The sequence below is a fragment of the Debaryomyces fabryi genome (assembly GCF_001447935.2).
Source record: "Debaryomyces fabryi strain CBS 789 chromosome Unknown contig00010, whole genome shotgun sequence".
Lineage (NCBI taxonomy): Eukaryota > Fungi > Ascomycota > Pichiomycetes > Serinales > Debaryomycetaceae > Debaryomyces > Debaryomyces fabryi.
Genome location: NW_015385436.1, coordinates 1 through 19,597, shown reverse-complemented (window position 1 = coordinate 19,597; position 19,597 = coordinate 1). Strand labels below are relative to the sequence as shown.

The window sequence follows — 19,597 nt, the reverse complement described above, 5'->3', positions numbered from 1 at the left end:
TTACATTCAAATACATCAACACAAACTGGTGTATTGCAAGTTTAACTTCTTTAAACTACTGATAGCTTATACATACATAGTATGATAGACATAGAGCCTTCTTCACAGTCGCTGTCGCAACTGCAATTGACGATCGAAGGCATTCTCGGTACGTCAGCTAAGTCTCCAAGTAATTTCGTAATAGAAGGAAACCTAATGGCATACACTGCAAGTGGGGGAGTAGTTGTTTGCCAATTGGATTTACAGAACAAACGAATAATTTCCCAAAGATTCTTTTGTGCTAATACAAGTGGACTGAGTAATACTAGTTCGACGCCAAGTTCGGCTAATGCATATTTGAACATGGCGTATGCAGAAGTATCAAATCAAGAAGTCTCTGGCCCAACAGAAACGCTAAGGGATTCATATGGGTTCCCTATAAGTGCAGAGCCCATGATTATTGCAAGAAATGGTATAAATGTAAATGGAGATAATAAAAATAGTCCAAAAGGAACAGATGCAATTGACTTATCTTCTCCATCCAAGTTGAAGGAAAGAGTCCGGTCAATAAACTGCTTAAGTCTCTCACCAAATAATATGGTACTTGCTATAGGAGAAACGGGTTATCAACCAAGGATTCTTCTATTTTCTTTAGCACCCGATCTGAATAATTCGCCAATTGCATTAATTTATGAGCATTCGTTCGGTATTAATTCGATAACGTTCTCCCCTGATCTGAAATACTTCTGTTCATTAGGTCTTATTAATGACGGGTTCCTCAATGTCTGGAAACTTGGCAGTAATTCAGTTCAACTACAAGCAAGCAATAGATGCTCTTCGATAATCAACCAAGTTATATGGCATGAAAACTTTATTATCACTTTGGGGTTAAGACTAATTAAAGTGTGGAGATTTGTCCAGGATGTGCCGAACGAAAATGAAAAAGTTCTACAGAAGCCATCGGTGCTAAAAGGGAAAAGCGTCCTTCTTGGCCTGTTGATCAATTCCAACTTTATATCAGGTAACATCCTCAACAACGATGAATTATTATTAATTGCGAATACTGATCAATTATTGATGCTAAAACTTACTTATGATAACCTTAAATTAGTTTGTCTAGAAACTCCTAAATTTCTGCTAAGATGTTTATTAGTGGACTATGAGTTAGGAAAAGTTTGGATAGGTTCAGACGATTTCACCATAAAGTCTTTAGACTTTTCAGAGTTGACTGCTACCGTTATTCCTCCATCTAGTCAATCTCCAATGAGTAAAATCAACACGATGTTTGGAACAACATCTTTGAGTCCAACTAAATATGAATTTAGGTCGAACCTGTCAATATTGAAATTATCTAATTTTAATACGGAAAACCTTGTTTATTTGTCTGAATCTGAAGAAATAATCATCTATAGCAAGACAAACCTCAAGGCAGAAAAAAGCTTGGTCAGCTCATTAATGAAAGATTTATCGGGGATTAAGGATACTTTCCTGAATGATTTATTAGTATTTTCCAAGAATGGATCAATAAAGCAAGTGCTCGACTCCGAAGCAAACGAACAAGACAATTTGAAGACCATAATTAAATTTGATTTACCGTCGAATGAATTAATTTCCAATTCATTAACAGCCGTTGATTCGAATGGAGTGCATTTGATATTGGGAGACAAATATGGGAATATATATATATCAAAACCTAAAACCAATGGATTGTACGAAGTTATTTTCCAAACAAAAGCTCATTCATCTACAATCAATGATATAGTATATTTCAAAATAGGCAACACAGAATTTTTCTCGAGCATTTCAAGAGATAGGATGATTCAAGTTTTCTATAGAGCAGATGATGAAGACTCAAAGTGGGATATACTACAGACCTTGCCGCTACATACCGGTAACCTACTTAGAGTACTCTATTATGATAGAAGGCTTTATGTCTGTTCTTCAGATAGAACAATATCGGTACATAGATTTGAAACAAATGGAGAGGGGTTTAAGATATACCAAGACAAAGTAATTTCCATGAAGAATAGTCCCATTAATATGAAGATTATTAGCGATGATTTGATCATCAGTACAAACGACCGAAATATGCTTATATATAGCATTAAAGAAAATTTGGAGTATCAACGATCAATTAAATTATTTAACGATAAAACAAATGAATCATTGTTGGTGGAAAACTTTACCATTTATAAGAACTTGATTATTGTTGCATCATCCGATAAATCGATAAGAGTTTTTAACTATACTCTGGGAAAACCATTAAGCGTCAGCTGGGGTCATCTGGATGCTATAATAAGCTTAATATTGAAACCAAATACTAATGAATTGATTTCTATTAGTATGGATGGTTGTTTGTTTAGATGGAATCTAAACGAATCTAGCACGAAAAAGTCAATTTCCGCTTCTGATTCAAACCCTTCAACGGCTATCAAGTTTGAGTCGATACCATTATACAGCAAAGTTACCAGAAAAATTATACATACTCCAACCACTTCAGGAGTAAATCAGATTTCGCCATTCAAGCCCCTGTTGGCCAGGTTAAATTCTGATCATTCAGGCCCACAGGAAATTGAAGCAGGCGAAACAGACACTAGTACATCACCTACACCAACTTCAAGACTTTCTAATGCTACATTGAAGAGGATAGAGGCAAAGAAAAATGCCGGCGAAAAAACTAGCCCCGTGAGATCTAATTCAGTAAGGTCAGTAAAAGCATCACCCGTTGTGAAAAATTTGACTAAATCCAATACATCATTACTGCCACTTAAAAGTTCTCCTACTAGATCTTATTCATCACCAAATAACAAAAGAATCATAGATTTGAAAGGATCCCCAAGAAAGCCTTTGAACTCAACCTCGATGAATATCCTTTCATCGCCCGTCAAGCTCAATGGTAATAGAGAGGCCGAATTCATGGAAAGATCCATTGCCCACTTGGCAATGATTAAATCGCAAATCTTGAAGGAGGCGGTTTCTGCAAGTAACAAAGAGATCCTCAAAAAAGAAATTACTGAAATATCTAACATACTAGAAGGCGATAATGCTCAGATAGATAAGGAAAATCAAGTTGTAAACGGATTTGTAAACTTAAGAATTGACGATAATAATAAAATGCATTACGAGGAAAAATTATTAGAAAACTATAGTGAAAAACTAATGCAGATATTCCAAGAAAAGATAAAGGACAAGGACCTGAATAGTAAAAATGGCATATTTGCGAATCTCTATTCATCTAAAACTTATGATAATGACGTTGATTGATGCTTAACTATGTACATATATTAGACAGAATGAAAATATTTATTTCAGATCATCTGCACGTTTTGCTTTAGGATTAATTGTAGCTGCTTGTATTGGGTTTGAACTAGATTTCGATTCTTCATCCGCTTTTGCCCAAGGATTCTCTTGTTTTGCGGATTCATGCTTACTTTGGAATTCTTGGTTTTCTTTTTCGACTTTGGCCAACTCTCCAGCTAATTTGAGTCTATGCTCTTCTTCCAATCTTGCCTTTTCAAAATGCCATTTTTCATCAGCCTGTTGTGCCAAAATCCTCATTCTTTGTTGTCTAACCTGATCATTGATTAACTCTTCCAAACTTGGTGCTTGTTGCCTGGTTCTTCTTAACCACTGTAACCACTGGGGTGGTATAGTGGAAAAGTAGTCTGCTTTGAAAAGTTGAGGTTTGTAAGGCTCTGACTTTCTTCTAAGCCTTTGCATATTACCATCGACTGTGAATTCCCAATATGTATTTCCATGTAAATCGTAACCAACAAAAAACTTCTTACGAAATGGAATATCTCGACGAGCCTTCCATTGATGAATCAACCTTTGCAAAGGCGTATACTTGTTTCTAGGATCCATTTTGTATTATTATAAATAGCAAATTCATAGATTTCGTAACAGAAATTTTGTAATAATCATGGTGACACAAAAATTAAGAAATTCTATATTAAACATACTAAGGAATATATATTCTATTGGAAGTATAATACACCATATAGTGCAATGACTGCATCAAATAGAAAGGGCAGCACGCATAGAAACTCAGTGACTCAATTAAATAAGATATTACCTGTTCCTATACAATTAGAGGACGAAACGAATTCGGAGCATTTCAACTCCTCATCTCATATAACTGACGTTCTAGTGGGTGACTACCATGTAATACAAGGAGAAGGAGGCTCCTCGTATGTGGTATGGTCAATAAGGATTATAGTAGATGAATCTGTTTACTCATCGATGGTAATATATAAAAGATATAGCGATATTCAAAGATTCAGAGAGACACTTATCAAACATTATCCTGGAAGCGAAATTCCTCAATTACCCCCTAAAGATAACTTCAGCTTGCAGAGATTGCTGATGTCCGACTACTGGTTAGAAAATCGACGCAAGGGACTCCAGTGGTTCATGACGAATGTCTTGTTGAACCCCAAACACCAACATTCACCAGTGATAACCGATTTCATTCTAAAGTAATTGTTCAAAGCTCCAAAACTTGCCTGCCACATACGAGAAGACTCAATATGAAGACTCAATACGAAGCCGTTAACTTGATTTGGCAGTCATATGCTGCCCACCCACATTATGCACTCTGGGATCTCTGTCCGATACCGTTTTGATGCATCAGCCAAACCAATATCCTAATTCTTGTATTTTCATGTCTGTACCGCCATAGAATGCTTGAAAATTCAACAATGATGTTCTCCGGGTCCTGAAATCGCTCTGAACGTCTTCGAATTCAACTTCATCCAAATTTTTTCATTTTTCTATTTCTTGGATCCGCATCTATAAAACAACCCGGACTAACACCCCAGATTCGTGTCATGGCCCACAAAAGCCGTTTGCATCTACTTCATTTCTAATACTCATGCCAACTGGTCTTACATTATGATTTATAGATATATTGTATTATATAATTTGACATTACCAAGCGCTCACTAATTAAAAAATCAAGTTAAAAGATTACCAATTAAAGACCTTTCGATCTTCTATACAATCACTAAGCATGTCTAGTCTACAGGATTGATCAACAATCGTGGTCTTCGATTCTTATCAATCTAGTCTAATCTAGAAGATCTGGAGAAGAGTCGTGTAAAGCTCATTAGAAATACCTCGGACCTAGACTCGAATTTCGTTATTATTCCATGAATATAAATATAATGGAAAATTCACCTTATAGTATATCATCGATTTATGCTAAATAAATTTAGAAATAACATTATACAAATCAAAAGAATGGTTCACCATAAAGTCACAATTATTGGGTCAGGCCCAGCTGCTCACACTGCTGCTATTTACTTATCTCGTGCTGAAATTAAGCCAACATTATATGAAGGGATGTTAGCTAACGGTACTGCAGCAGGTGGACAATTAACCACTACTACAGATGTTGAAAATTTCCCAGGTTTCCCACAAGGTATTAACGGTACTACTTTAATGGAACAAATGAGAGAACAATCTGTCAGATTTGGTACCGACATTATCACTGAAACTATTTCCAAGTGTGATTTGTCATCCAGACCATTCAAGTTATGGACTGAATGGAACGAAGACAGTGAACCAATCACTACCGATGCCGTTGTTATTGCTACCGGAGCATCTGCCAAGAGAATGCACTTACCAGGTGAAGAAACCTACTGGCAACAAGGTATTTCCGCATGTGCTGTTTGTGATGGTGCAGTTCCTATTTTCAGAAACAAGCCTTTAGCTGTTGTTGGAGGAGGTGATTCTGCGTGTGAAGAAGCTTTATTCTTGACTAAATACGGGTCTAAGGTGTACTTATTGGTCAGAAGAGATCAATTAAGAGCCTCCAATATTATGCAAAAGAGAGTCCAAAACAACGATAAGTTGGAAATCTTATGGAATACTGAAGCTAAGGAAGCTAAGGGTGACGGTAAGCTCTTACAGAACTTGTCGATCTACAACAACAAGACCAAGGAAACCAAAGATTTACAAGTTAACGGTTTGTTCTACGCTATCGGTCATATTCCAGCTACCCAAATTTTCGCCGATCAACTTAAAACCGATGACCAAAACTACATCTTGACCACCCCAGGTACTGCCGAAACCTCTATTCCAGGTGTTTTCGCAGCAGGTGATGTACAAGATAAACGTTATAGACAAGCTATCACCTCCGCCGGTACCGGTTGTATGGCTGCATTAGACTGTGAAAAGTTCTTATCTGAAGAAGAAGTCAACTAGATTCATACGTAGATATTTATTCATAGACTGTATATTTTGCTTTAATTGAGAGATAGATGCTAATCCATATCCGATTTCGGATTTTAAACCATTTTGAATTTTGTAGTCGAAATCACAACTAAAATACGTGCTCTTGGTCTCTCATAAATAGGCTGACTATCTCTCCTCTCATATCGATAATACAGTTATTTGTGGGAATTAGGCTTATCCATAGGGTTGGAGAGTACCATTCATCTCCACAGAGATCATATACTATGGTCGTGCGATCACCACAAGTATGTACAGCTATCAGAACATGATTAATTGTCCTTTTAACAGTGACTAAGGTTCATCATTTAGCTAAACAATGTCATTTAACTTAAGTAAGTCATTTTCCAATGATTTGGAATCGTCAGGAGCAGACTCTGCTATTACACATTATAGAGATTTTCCAGAATTTGATAGCCTATCACAGAGTCTTGACAATAATTTGTATAATATAAACAATAACCAATTGATTTCTATAAAAAACTTGTTACAGCAATACGAAAGCTTGCATAACAAAGGAGATGAGCCGAATTTATCAGTTAAGTTGCAAAAAATATCGATCAAACTTTCGAAAATATTGAATAAGACGACAGAAAATTTCAAGTCAGTAAATGATATAACGAAGAAATTGAATGGTTATCTCAATGATTGCGAGTCTAACCACGAGGATGAAGATACATTACACTATTTGAGACGAAAGGAGTCGATATTGATAGAGTTAATTAAATCGAGCATGAACCAATTTCAGAAGTACCAAAGGAAGTTTGAATCTTTGCAGCAAGTAACAGTTGCGAAATATGGCATAAATAATGATCCTGATGCTACAGCTTCTAGAGGTGCTACAGAGGATTCTAACCTGGAACAGCAGCTGCAACAGTTACAGATGCAGATCGATTATGAGCCTATTAATGCAGAAGAATTGGAACAACAATCATTGTTAGTTGAAGAAAGAGAAAGAGAAATACACCAAATATCCCAGGACATTTCTGAAATTAATGATATTTTTCTGAACTTACATGATATCGTCAATGAGCAACAATTTTCAATTGACAATATAGAGGATAACATCTTGAGATATAGTGGTGATGTACATGGAGCGTCCAACGAATTGAGAAAAGCAGAAAGATATCAAAGAAGATCCGGAGGTAGGATGTTTTGTTGCCTCATAATTTTATTGGGGGTTGTCGGTAGTGTTATTTTAATCGGGATTATATTTTAGTTATCACTTGGGTGATTATATTTACTTCACTTGCTTACATAGGCGTCATATAGCATCTTCACTTTAATTCTATGAATAAGATTATTAAATACATTCTATAAATTAAGGTTCCCATATGTTAATAGCTCCATCGTCTCCAGCGGTTACAAGCACCTCACTCTTATCGTCTAACGTACACCAAGATACACTATTAATCTCATAAACACCGTGGGCAGATTCGTATACAGATTCGATTTCCCATTTATTAGATTCTGCCTGTTTATAAATAACCAATTTTCCATCTGATCCAGCACTACTGATTCTTCCACTTTTCGCTGACCAAGATACAGAATATACAGGGTATTTATGAACAGTAGGTAAAATGGCTTCTTCTTCCCAAACCATTTCATTATCATTACTCTTAATTGAAGTAGGCAATCTTTCGGTAGTGTTTTCAGTTTGCTCAGGCTGCTCTACAACGCTGGACCAGATACGAACACTCAAATCGTCAGATGCAGAAACCAATCTAATCTTATTGGCCTCAAAAGTTGGGCTATTCGGATTTTCAAATGACGAGCACCATACAGTTCCCCCATGACCGTTTAATACTCCGACACAAGACCAATCATCATCATCTTCGTCTTGCTTATACAATCTTATAGTATCATCATAGGATGAACTTGCCAATAAGTTTTGTGATGGGTGCCAAGTAATATGCTTAACATCGTGCTGATGATCACTGAGAACTGATATACATTCGAACTCTTCTAATGTCTCTGGATCTGTTTCCCATATCCAAATTGTCTTATCTCTAGAACAAGATGCCAATAAATTTCCTTGGTAGTTCCATGCTACCGACTTAACTTCATTCTCATGCCCTTCAATTATAGCCATTAAGTTCCATTCATTATTAGCGCTCGTTAATAACTGAACTTGTCTATCATTTGTTTCTTCTTCATTATCGTCTTCATCCATACTATCACGTTCTTCTGGCTCATCAATTCCCCAAATTGATATAGTTGAATCAAACGATCCAGCAGCCAAAGCAGGTAAATCTAAAAAATCACTAATTGGTGTCTCAGCCCCACCTAGAGGAGGTTTGAAATCAACTGACCTAATGGATCTCTTATGTGTGTCTTCTAACTTCGCCAACAATGGGAAGTTCTTCTTAGCTGACAAATTATAAATATGAGATGTTTTATCTGTGGAAGCTGTTGCTAACAAAGGTAAAGTTGGGTGTGATTTAGCACACCAAGCCTTATCATTATGTGCCTTTATGGACTTGATAAGATTAACCATTACTTACTGACCTTAATAAAATCTATTGGAAGGTATTCTTTATGCATTCATAAATATTAAATTTTTGTGTCACTGAAAATTATCTGTACGACTGAAAAATTCTAGCATGTACCCGTCATATTCATCCTGATCCATACTATATGATGATAGGAACTAGCACAATACGGAGTAGTTTACTACGGAACCGGTTTTTTGGAGCTAGACTTGCGAATCAAGCTTTCGTCAGATGCAAGTCTAAGACTGACAAGTCACATAAAAAAACGATAAGGAATTGACTTCAAACGATGCAAATAACAATAAAGTTAGCGATTTTAAGGTGAAGTCAACTTCCTCGCCAGCATCGCCAGCCCCTATGGATCCTAATTCAGGAATAAGTCATTATTTAAAGAAGGATAATAAGCCCTATATTCCTAAACTTAAGCACGAAAGATTGAGCTTTGAATATCCGGGACTACCAAATCAAGACGATTTCACCAAGCATACAAATGAAAAAAAGCCAAAAGTCGTTAACCGTTGGTCCAGATACTTTCCAAAGATAATTACTGGTGTTGTTGTATTGTGGGGTGCGTATGCAATTAAGGTATGGGTATACCTGCCAGAGCCTGGTTCGGATAGTCAAGAATTATTAGATCCTAGAGAATTCCATAGATTCATAATCACACATAAAGAGGAAATTGACGATCAGCATTTTCTTATAGAGTTGGTTCCAAAATTCAACCACTGGCAATACAGCTTTTACAGCAATTACGAAAGCAAAAGTATCTGGAATGGTGACAAAATTTGGTCCGTTGATGTCAAACAACCTGACATTATGGTTGTGAGGGCTTATACTCCATTACCATTATATTTTATGAAATCCGAATATACTAGATCTGGTGATAGAAAGCCATTATTGAAAGTTATTAACAACGACGCAGATGATTATGATAAACAAGGAAGCATGTGTCTTTACGTGAAGAAATATAATGATGGTGAAGTTTCTAGATATATTGCTAATAAGAAAATTGGCGAAGAACTAGAATTAAGAGGCCCAAACATAGAATATAAATTTCCATACCATCCGTTGAAACAATTCCACGAAAGACCCATTTTTAGAGACTTACCCTCTAAGATCGAGCCTGAAAATTTAGTTGAAAAAATCAAGAAAGTTAATAAATTGGCTGAATTTGATAATTTAGTATTCTATGCGGCTGGAACAGGAATCACTCCAATTTTGCAAGTATTGTTATCTCGTAACCCTTATAGAGGATTTGTTGACATACATTATTCAGCACAGAAACAAGGTGAGTTAAAACCGTTAGAAAGATTTTTATTCTTCTTAGAAAAGTTAGATAGAATTAAATTGCACACACATTATGATAATATTCCAAATTCAAGGTTGAACTCTAAAGATGTTACTAAACCTGAACCTTCAGAATATACAAGTCCTTTACATCTTGAAGAGAAAGGAGATAAAAGTCATCAACTATCTCCGGAAGAAGCATATGAATTAAGAATGCAAATTTTGAATGGTGACAAAAAAAACCATAAAACTCAACCTACAAATGATGACCAAAGAGTGCATCGTTATGAAAACGCTATTGAACAGGCTATTGTTACCAGTAAAGAACCGAAGAAACCGGCTAGTTTGAGTTTAGTTTGTGGTCCTGATGGATATATTGACTATGTTGCAGGCAGTAAACATGCTGAGGTCAATGAACAAGGGCCAATCAAAGGTTTACTAGGTGAGAAGGGTTGGGATAATGATAATACATATAAGTTATGAACTTAATTATTTATCTATGTACTTGTAAATATAAGATTTAGTTAATCAAACTCCTCAATATCAACCACACCTATTTTCTTGCCAAAATGTATCAAAATTCTTTGACAGTCTCTATTTTTTGCGCAAGAAAGTATCACTTCTTTTAATAAATCATGCTTTTTGAGCCCACAAATTTCCGGACTCCATTTCATTTCACTTTCTCCAGTAATGGTACTATTTAATTCTGAAGGACCAAGTAATTGGTCACAGACTTCAAATAATTTAGCTTTAAATCCCAACTCACATATTCTTTTAACATAGATTATAAAAAAATCATGAAAATCTTTGAATTCGCCCAATAACTCACAGCATAATATTCTGTTTTCCAAATGACTTAACGAAATAGTATTTTCTAAGTTTTCAAATCCTTCTTTCATAAGCATATTTTTAGAAATTTTATTAAAATATTTACCTCTTCCAGCCCTTGTCTTCCTCAAAATCAGTTCATTTGTTTTCTGTTCTAATAGTCCGACTATAGAAGAATCATTACTGTCACCAAAGAGACCATATGATTGAGGTTTTGATCCATCATCGTTACCTAAAGAATCCCAATAATGAGACCCAAAAGCCCACCAAGACTCAGAAATAGTTTGCCAAACACCCAAATCTCTATTAAATAAATAGCCTGTGCCATTAGATAATGTGAGCAAAGGTATACCATTGTTAGTTATTGAACACATTGTTATATTGTCAGATTTGGATAAACCATCCTCTTGATATTTATTCGATAAATCGAGTAATGCGCTTAAAGACAGGTTTGATTGTAAATGAATCTTTCTCTGCTCAATGTCCCAAACAAATAGTTCACCAATCGAAGTAACAGCCATTAAAAACTTCCCATGACTTTCCAAAAATGATAAAGGGGATCCAAGTATAATTGGAGGTAATAACTTCTTACCAGAAGTACGAGAGTAAGTAAGGATTTGGCCATCAGCAGTACTAACTGCCCAAAATACCGATCCCTCTGTGACAAGTTGAACGAAACGTGGAATAAAATCACACCAAATTTGTTTCTCCTTCTTGAAGAATGTTATACGAGATGGTTTTGTTTCATTTCCCAAACCGTTTTTAACATCAAAAACACAATTCTCTTCTCCGGTGCTTGATAATTGAAAATTTAAGCGAACTTTTGGAATAGAAAGTCTTATTCTTGCAAAAGTAGTACTAGGATTCACAATTACTGACCCAATAAACTTTACAGGTTCCAATTCACGCTTAAGCTTTTTCGTGGAGTTTTCATCTTGAACTTTAGTTCTTTTGTTTTGTTTGTATAAATCATCCGATACAGAATACGACGGTTTATCAAATTCCATCAATACCTTCCCTGAAGACATCAAGCTAGATGATCCATTTGACTCTGGTATTACTGCTTTTTTTACAGCAATATTGCTATTATTTTCATTCGTAGAAGAAATTAGCATTGGTTGAATTCTTTTCTTCCCATTCTTAGTTGTTATTTTTGCTTTCTCCAGCGCCACTTTTGTTGACTTTTCTTTGACATTTTTTTGAGGTTTGGAGATTCTAGTTGTATTCATCGCTGAATGTAATATGTCCTGGGTTTTAGGTGCATCCTCAATGATTGCGGGTATAATATCAGGTACAAAATTTGTAACTTGTTTATCATTTATCTGTGAATCTTGCTTTGATGTTTCTGTATCAATATGATCCTCTTCTGGAGTTACACTAGACGAGTCGTTAGCACCATCGGTTATGATTTTTGCTTTCGCTTCTTCCACATTAACGGAGTTCTTTTGATCGAGGATATCTATTGTATTATGACTACCCTTCTTAGTACTAGCTGTTGAATCTTGCTCGGACTTTTCATTAAATGGCTTGATGCTTCCTTTACCCATCTCAAATAATTTTTCCCATAACTCATCCGAAATAGTATTACCCAATTCTTGCGGTTGAAAAGAAATAATACTTAAGTGGCCATCCAAGGATGCTACAAACAAAGAGCTACCCGTTTTATCCCAACAAAGATCTACTATTGGTTTCTTGGATACTTCTTTTAGTATAAATATTGGCTTATCTTTAGTAGTATTCCATACCACTAATGTCATATCAGAACCTGCTGTAGCAATCACATTAAATAATTTTGGATTTTCAGTATTATCGCTATAATTATAAATTTTTGGACTGTATTGTACAACTTCACAGTCCAAGTTATGGCCTACCAAACTTAATATGTTATTCCATCCATTAGAACGTGACAACAACGAAATAAGCGATGTCTGGTTTTTGGATGCTGTTGGTACCGAAACATACTCTCCATCAGGCGACCATGAAATGCGCTTGTAATCAACATTCAAGGAAGTCTTATTGATCAATTTCGATATTCTATTGATCAAGCGAAATTGATAATTTCCAGTTGTCGCCTCGTATTGATATTGATATAAGTATATCAGTGTGTCATCTCCCATAGAAATTAAATAACTATTAGTAGGATCAAAAGCAATGCTTCTTTGTACAGTTAGCTTTTCGAGGTTCGATAAAGATGTAAGGTCTTGGTACGTGGCTTTCTCCGTATCATATATATGTATCTTACTATCAGCAGTACTCCACGCCAACAACCTACCGTCATTCGACCAGGATAAATCCACCACTCTTGAGGTTCTTTCTTCTTTCAGTCCAAATGGAAAAATCAACTCATTTGTATCTTTTGAAATATCATGCATGTACACCTTCCCTTGAACATCCCCAGAAGCAAATACATGCTCATTTTGAGGACACCATTTGACAATGTTAACAAGATCTTCATGGACTGTAATACGTGCTAGCGGTTCGATCTTTCCTAAATTCTCTTTGATCTTATCATTTTCTTCCGTATTTAATCGTATAAATTCTTGTAAACTCCATACATTGATCTCTTTGTCTAGTCCACTGGTCAATATTTTGCTATTATTCTTGTTGACGTCTATGGAATGGATTTGCCCACTGTGTAACACGGAGGGAAGTACTAGAACACGCATATGTGTATATTTAATGTAATACCAGTCCAATTGAATAATGTTTTTATTTCATTTCTGTATAAGCGCTTCAATCAACATTGTGCGACATGGTAAAAATTTGTGAAACTCATCAAAAAGGAGGTTAGAACCAAATTGCATAGTGAAATTAGATATACTCGACAAATAGCAGGTTGATATATAATGGCCAACGTCAACACAAATGAAGAATACATCAGTGATTCTTCTTCTGATTTTACTGAGTATTGGATAGATTTATTCTTAGGTATAAAGGGGAATGAATACTTCTGTGATATTGACGAAGAATATATCCGTGACAGATTTAATTTAACAGGATTGAACCAGGAAGTGAGTAAATTGCCTACGTTGATTGATATAATAACGGACTTGGTTGATATAGAACAACAACCAGAGGAACATAAGGATGCTTTGGAGCTCAATGCCAGAATATTGTACGGGTTGATTCATGCTAGATATATTTTGACATCCAGAGGCTTGAATAAGATGTTCGAAAAGTACAGAAATGGTGACTTTGGATATTGTCCTAGAGTTCACTGTCAGTTACACCCTTTGTTACCGGTCGGATTGAATGACCAGCCTAGATTGGCGTCAGTCAAGTTATATTGCGCTAAATGTGAGGACTTGTATAACCCTAAGTCTGGAAGACATTCTGTGGTAGATGGAGCGTACTTTGGTACATCGTTCCCTGCAATGTTTTTCCAGAACTTTCCCCAAGTAATACCTACGCATGTCAAAGAAACATATGTGCCAAAGGTTTTTGGCTTCAAATTGCACGATTATTCCAAATTGAACAGATGGCGGGAGTTACAACGAGTTAAGTTAGAGAAAAGATTAGCTAAAGATGGTATAAAAATTGATAACGTTGTAGGAGGCTTTATCTCTAATAAGCAGAGTGACAAAAAAGAGGCCGAGGCCTAACGCTTTGCCAAAATTTATCCTCCACCGTTACTCACATCTTAAATTACGTGTATATTAGTTTCAGCTAACATATTGATCTCTTAACTGACCATTTATTTGGTTCTTATATATATTATCATTATCTGTATTGGCATAAGATTGCGTGTAGGGCACTACTACTAACTAATATTTTACTAGTGCGATATGATTTTTCATTATTTAACCTAATTAATTATAACATATTTCAAATGGTAATGAAACGGGGCACGATCAGATGTCTAATAGGAACAAGTAGGTTCAGCCGCAACTACTCACAACCTAGTGTAAATGTAATTGAATCTGTTCCCAAATTCCCTCCAAACTCCACTATATTTTCCTTGATTCAACCAACAGGAAAGATCCATCTTGGGAATTATTTAGGAGCCATACGCAATTGGAAAGATCTTTCTGAATCACGGAGTCCTGGTACAAAGTATATTTTTGGTATAGCAGACTTGCATGCCATTACTGTACCTCAAAATCCTGGAAAGTTAAAAGAAAATAGATACGAAGCCATCGCAAGTTTACTATCAGCAGGGATTGATCCAGATGCATGTATTTTATATCACCAGTCATCCGTACCAGAGCACACAGAGTTAAATTGGATATTGACATGTATTACCAGCATGGGGAGCTTAAACAGAATGACACAGTGGAAACTGAAATCACAGCAGATAGAGACAAGCTCGATATTTGATGAAAAAGTGCTTGGGAAGACGAAAGCCGGTTTATTATGTTACCCAGTACTACAAGCAGCTGATATCCTTATATTCAAATCGACGCATGTTCCAGTAGGAGACGATCAATCCCAGCACTTAGAACTATGCCGCAATATCGCATCTACATTCAATCACACCTTTAAAACAAACTACTTCGCCCTTCCCAGCACCTTATTGACGCCGGCAAAAAAGGTCCTCTCACTTAGAAACCCCACCAAAAAGATGTCTAAGTCAGATGCAGACCAGAATTCGTGTATCTATGTGACAGAATCGCCCGATGTTATCGCCAAAAAAATTAAGAAAGCCACCACTGACTCTATTCAGGGAAAGATTTACTACGACCCTGAAAACAGACCCGGTGTGTCCAACTTGATCAACATTATCTCTGGTCTCTCTAGGAAGTCTGTAACAGATACTGTGGAAGACTTACTGTGGATCAAAGATCACAAACAGTTGAAGGATCACGTCACCGAGTTTATTGTAGAAGAATTTTCTAATAAGAGACATTTATACAATGAACTTATGACTGACTTCTCCTATCTTGATCTTATCTGTAAAACGGGTACTACAAAAGCCAGAGAAATCACCCAGATCAATATTCAAGACATCAAAAAACTCGTGGGTTTGGACTAGGTTTGGACTAGTCCACCAATTCTGTATACGCAAAATCTTGAACAATACCTCTTATATATACAATCTCACCTGTAAATAGAATATATTTAGAACTACATAATGACACAATAACTTAATTACCCTAGCAATCTTGTTCTCAATTTCAACCTTTATTTCTATAGCTACTCGTTGATAAAATCGCGTCGCGTTTTTAGAACACGCAAAATCTCAAAATCATGATGATTTGTAAACATTGACAATAAACCTTTGAGAGTGCTTATACATCAGTGAAATTGAGAAGTTCCCGAAGTTCCTAGAGAAAGAAGTTCTTTTATTATCCTACAATCCTTTTAATAAGTAGCTGTTTGTTCTTATTAGTTGCATTTTTCTTGGAAATTGAATTTTTTAACAGCCGGTTCTATTATTCATTCCATCTGCGAATCTTCTTTCGTTACTAGAGTATTATTTATTGTACCATCCGTTCGTTGATTTGAAACTAAGGCAGACGCAAAAACAACATAAAAAAGGATCAAAACATCATCATACAAAGAACCTAATCACTAATTTTACTACTGCTACTAAATATACTAACTTAACTCTACTTTGGAAACATGAGTTCAGACGAGTCCGCCGCTTACAAGCGTATGCAAGTAAAAGTATTATATTCATTTAATAATAATCCAACCGTGTTTTTATCTCGATCAAAGGCACAACATTCTGTGAAAATTGCTCAAATACCCATTTATAGTAACACCGAGCTGCTGGAAGAAGAGATGATCACATTAGGTGCCTTCGATTTAAAGCAATGTACACAACAGGTATTAAGGAATTCACCCGAGAATTTTAGGTTGGAAACAGAAGATTATGCAGTGTATTATAAGGATATTACAGAACAGCCTGATGAGCCGTTTGTTTCGAACGGTGTCTTATCAAATTTGATAAATTCATCCAAAAGTCATTTAATACCCGGAAGAGTATGTCAAAACTTATCTGCTAGTTACTTGTTTGGTGACAAGAGTAGTTCTTCCTCATTGACCCTAGAGATTAGATTGAAGTTACATACAATCGAAAAACAAGAGTCTAGTCATCAGCAACTGCAGAGTCAGATGAGTTCTAAGAGGCCCAATGATAATGTGAACTTTGTACAAAAGCGACAAAGAACCAAGCCTATGGCTTTTTCGAATACTGCAGTTAAGGCCACAAGAACCAAATCATTGCCTATATTTTACCATCCACCAAATCAGCAGATTTTCAATATAATGAATGCCGATAAATCTAATGCTCCGTCGAAATATGATAGTAAAAGTGTGCAAGAAAGATTTAAACTGGCCCCTTTCTTACAGGCTAAGATAATTGATAATCCAACACGCAAGTCCAGGAATCATCACACTAGTAATCAGCATAATCCACATACGAGCAAAGAAAGCACTCCAGAACCTCAGAGAGCAATGCGTACAAGGTCCATGGTCACTAGCAGAATGCCATTATCTATTTCCATGCCGATCCAAGAAGATAGCCCTTCTGATGCGACCGATGATACTGATTATAATGATAACCATCCACCCATTGATGAAGATGATGAAGACGAAGATGATGAAGAAGATGATGGTGCATTTGAAGATAACGATACATCACCATACACTCCACAACAGCCACCTTATAAGGCAAATCCACTTTCAAACCATAATACATCAAATTCTCAATTTCATGCATTGCCAGATTTAGAAGATTTGGACAGTAGAAAAACACATACAATTCCACATAACAAGTTACCAAAGAACCACGGATTGGTTTGTACAAATAGTAACTGTGCTACTAGCTCGTCAATTACTTGGAGATATTTTGAAACTGGATTCCACCCTAATTATCTTGGTATTCATAGGGCTACAGAGTTTGACAAAAAGCATTATGAAGGTATGTTTGGTCCATTGTGTAACGCATGCTACTTGTTTTTAAGAAATAAAGGCTTCATGAGACCTGAAGGAGTTGTCAAAAAGTACTTGCAACAGCAAAAATACAAGAAGGAATTAAAACAAAAAGAAGAGGATGATAAGATCAATGAAATGTCAAACTCTTATTCTCATAATTATAAGGGTCGTCTGAATAGCTTAACCAGTGTTGCAATGAGAAATTCCAATCAATTTGGATCATCACCAGTTGTTTCTCAACCGCATAAATTTCCTACACCTCTGCATACCCCTTCCGCTATAAATCAAGTCATACAGAATAATAATCACAATACTCTCAATAATACAAATAATGGAAATAACAGGCTAACCCCTAATTACAATGATTTGAATGATTTCATGAACCAGCTAAATTCATTTGGAGGACCGCTTACGGATATTGATCCTTTGCCTCAGGATCAACAACAGGGTATAACTCCCCCTATGATGGCAACAAAATCAAATACAAGAGTTATTAATCTATATGATGATGGTGAGGATAAAGAAAACTGTCCACCAATGTCATCTGATGACCAAAGAGGATCAAATTCATCATCTCCTAACAAGAATAACTATCAGGAAATTGAAAATATGATGGTTAAATCATTCAATCAGAATACTAATACCAGCCCAAATGGTGCACAAAGTGAATGGATCAATAATCTTTTTGGAGAGCCTACTCCAAGGGACCAAACCCCTAGAGATGGTAACACAGTTGAAAATGAAACTGGCAAGCACTCTGCTAAATATGAGACGCCCAACGAATTAAAGCATTTGAGAAGTTCAAATAACGATGATACTGAAAGCGAAAAAGAAGAGAATAATCAAAGTCATCCTCATTTGCCTAAATTAAGAACATTCACTACGCATAATAAGTCATCTCCCAATAATTCCAAAAGCAAGCAATCTCTGGCTGCAAACATGCCTTCCTCTCCATTGATTATATCAAACCTAGAAAAGCATGACGAAGATCTTAACACCTTCTTAAATTCTGATGCTCATCATAAACTGAATAATTTTTCGGACCTCGACAATGAAATGAACAACTTGGTGAATGATAATAGCATGTTCCAAAATAAAGAAAATAATCATTCATCACCATCGATTGCCAAAGCTTCAAGAAATAATACTACAATGTCCTGGGGACCTAATCAGAAATCAAACAATCTCGCTAATATCGAAGGCGGATCTACGCCTAATACTGATTTTTATTCGAATGATGACAACTCTAATACTCAGGAAAAGAAATATCTTCATTCAGTTGATATTAATACAGTTTTCAATGAACAACTGCATCACTAATTCCTATTCGTTAATTTTATTTAATTTTCCTTTAGCATAGAATAAGTATAATACATATTAATTTAGAATCGAACATAGCATTACGTTATAAAATTACTTTAACTTTACCCTAATTCCATGAGTACTTCGTTTTTTTGATTGCAAAAAAGGTCGCAATTGATTTGTTTTGTGTAATATGGCCTGAAATAGGTGTCTACATTTTATTCCTAATATAAGGCCGATCACAAACACGAAATGCTAGAAGCAAAATCTACATATGATTTAGGTATCCATGCTGAGAATGTATGAATATTCCCTTTAGATTTTTCACATTATTTGTAGTTTGTAAGAATCATTTTTACATAAAATTGTAAATTTTGACAAAAAACTTAAGATTTTGAGTCAAAAAAATAAAATGTTAAAAATTCACCTCTGGAAATATCAATTTCATCCATCGCGATAAAATACATCAGCAACTGTATTATACTTAAGTCGAACAGAATAATTCCTGAAACCAGATGGAAACAAATATAATGTGTACGGATATTCTAACTTATATAAAATAATTAATACTAGGATAAGCCAGAAAAGATAATTAA

The 19,597-nt window shown here is 35.6% G+C and overlaps 11 protein-coding genes across 11 annotated transcripts; 8 read left to right on the top strand and 3 right to left on the bottom strand.

The window, feature by feature from the left end:
* Positions 1-81: 81 nt before the first annotated feature.
* AC631_00833 (uncharacterized protein) lies at positions 82-3,243 on the top strand (the record flags this gene model as incomplete). The annotated part of the gene is made up of 1 exon (XM_015609663.1): positions 82-3,243. The coding sequence occupies one exon, from the start codon at positions 82-84 to the stop codon at positions 3,241-3,243; it is 3,162 nt and encodes a 1,053-aa protein (XP_015469450.1).
* A 39-nt stretch (positions 3,244-3,282) lies between these two features.
* AC631_00832 (uncharacterized protein) lies at positions 3,283-3,843 on the bottom strand (the record flags this gene model as incomplete). The annotated part of the gene is made up of 1 exon (XM_015609662.1): positions 3,283-3,843. The coding sequence occupies one exon, from the start codon at positions 3,841-3,843 to the stop codon at positions 3,283-3,285; it is 561 nt and encodes a 186-aa protein (XP_015469449.1).
* Positions 3,844-3,987: 144 nt separating this feature from the next.
* Positions 3,988-4,461, top strand: AC631_00831 (uncharacterized protein; the record flags this gene model as incomplete). The annotated part of the gene is made up of 1 exon (XM_015609661.1): positions 3,988-4,461. One exon carries the CDS (start codon positions 3,988-3,990, stop codon positions 4,459-4,461), a length of 474 nt encoding a protein of 157 aa, XP_015469448.1.
* Positions 4,462-5,220: 759 nt separating this feature from the next.
* On the top strand, positions 5,221-6,186 carry TRR1 (thioredoxin-disulfide reductase; the record flags this gene model as incomplete). The annotated part of the gene is made up of 1 exon (XM_015609660.1): positions 5,221-6,186. The coding sequence occupies one exon, from the start codon at positions 5,221-5,223 to the stop codon at positions 6,184-6,186; it is 966 nt and encodes a 321-aa protein (XP_015469447.1).
* A 346-nt stretch (positions 6,187-6,532) lies between these two features.
* On the top strand, positions 6,533-7,432 carry PEP12 (SNAP receptor; the record flags this gene model as incomplete). Its single annotated transcript, XM_015609659.1, has 1 exon — positions 6,533-7,432. The coding sequence occupies one exon, from the start codon at positions 6,533-6,535 to the stop codon at positions 7,430-7,432; it is 900 nt and encodes a 299-aa protein (XP_015469446.1).
* Positions 7,433-7,534: 102 nt separating this feature from the next.
* On the bottom strand, positions 7,535-8,710 carry AC631_00828 (iron-sulfur cluster assembly protein; the record flags this gene model as incomplete). Its single annotated transcript, XM_015609658.1, has 1 exon — positions 7,535-8,710. The coding sequence occupies one exon, from the start codon at positions 8,708-8,710 to the stop codon at positions 7,535-7,537; it is 1,176 nt and encodes a 391-aa protein (XP_015469445.1).
* Positions 8,711-9,062: 352 nt separating this feature from the next.
* AC631_00827 (oxidoreductase) lies at positions 9,063-10,475 on the top strand (the record flags this gene model as incomplete). The annotated part of the gene is made up of 1 exon (XM_015609657.1): positions 9,063-10,475. One exon carries the CDS (start codon positions 9,063-9,065, stop codon positions 10,473-10,475), a length of 1,413 nt encoding a protein of 470 aa, XP_015469444.1.
* A 41-nt stretch (positions 10,476-10,516) lies between these two features.
* On the bottom strand, positions 10,517-13,486 carry AC631_00826 (uncharacterized protein; the record flags this gene model as incomplete). Its single annotated transcript, XM_015609656.1, has 1 exon — positions 10,517-13,486. One exon carries the CDS (start codon positions 13,484-13,486, stop codon positions 10,517-10,519), a length of 2,970 nt encoding a protein of 989 aa, XP_015469443.1.
* Positions 13,487-13,666: 180 nt separating this feature from the next.
* On the top strand, positions 13,667-14,422 carry CKB2 (casein kinase 2 regulatory subunit; the record flags this gene model as incomplete). The annotated part of the gene is made up of 1 exon (XM_015609655.1): positions 13,667-14,422. One exon carries the CDS (start codon positions 13,667-13,669, stop codon positions 14,420-14,422), a length of 756 nt encoding a protein of 251 aa, XP_015469442.1.
* A 227-nt stretch (positions 14,423-14,649) lies between these two features.
* MSW1 (tryptophan--tRNA ligase) lies at positions 14,650-15,792 on the top strand (the record flags this gene model as incomplete). Its single annotated transcript, XM_015609654.1, has 1 exon — positions 14,650-15,792. One exon carries the CDS (start codon positions 14,650-14,652, stop codon positions 15,790-15,792), a length of 1,143 nt encoding a protein of 380 aa, XP_015469441.1.
* A 590-nt stretch (positions 15,793-16,382) lies between these two features.
* AC631_00823 (uncharacterized protein) lies at positions 16,383-19,019 on the top strand (the record flags this gene model as incomplete). Its single annotated transcript, XM_015609653.1, has 1 exon — positions 16,383-19,019. The coding sequence occupies one exon, from the start codon at positions 16,383-16,385 to the stop codon at positions 19,017-19,019; it is 2,637 nt and encodes an 878-aa protein (XP_015469440.1).
* Between the last annotated feature and the right edge of the window lie 578 nt (positions 19,020-19,597).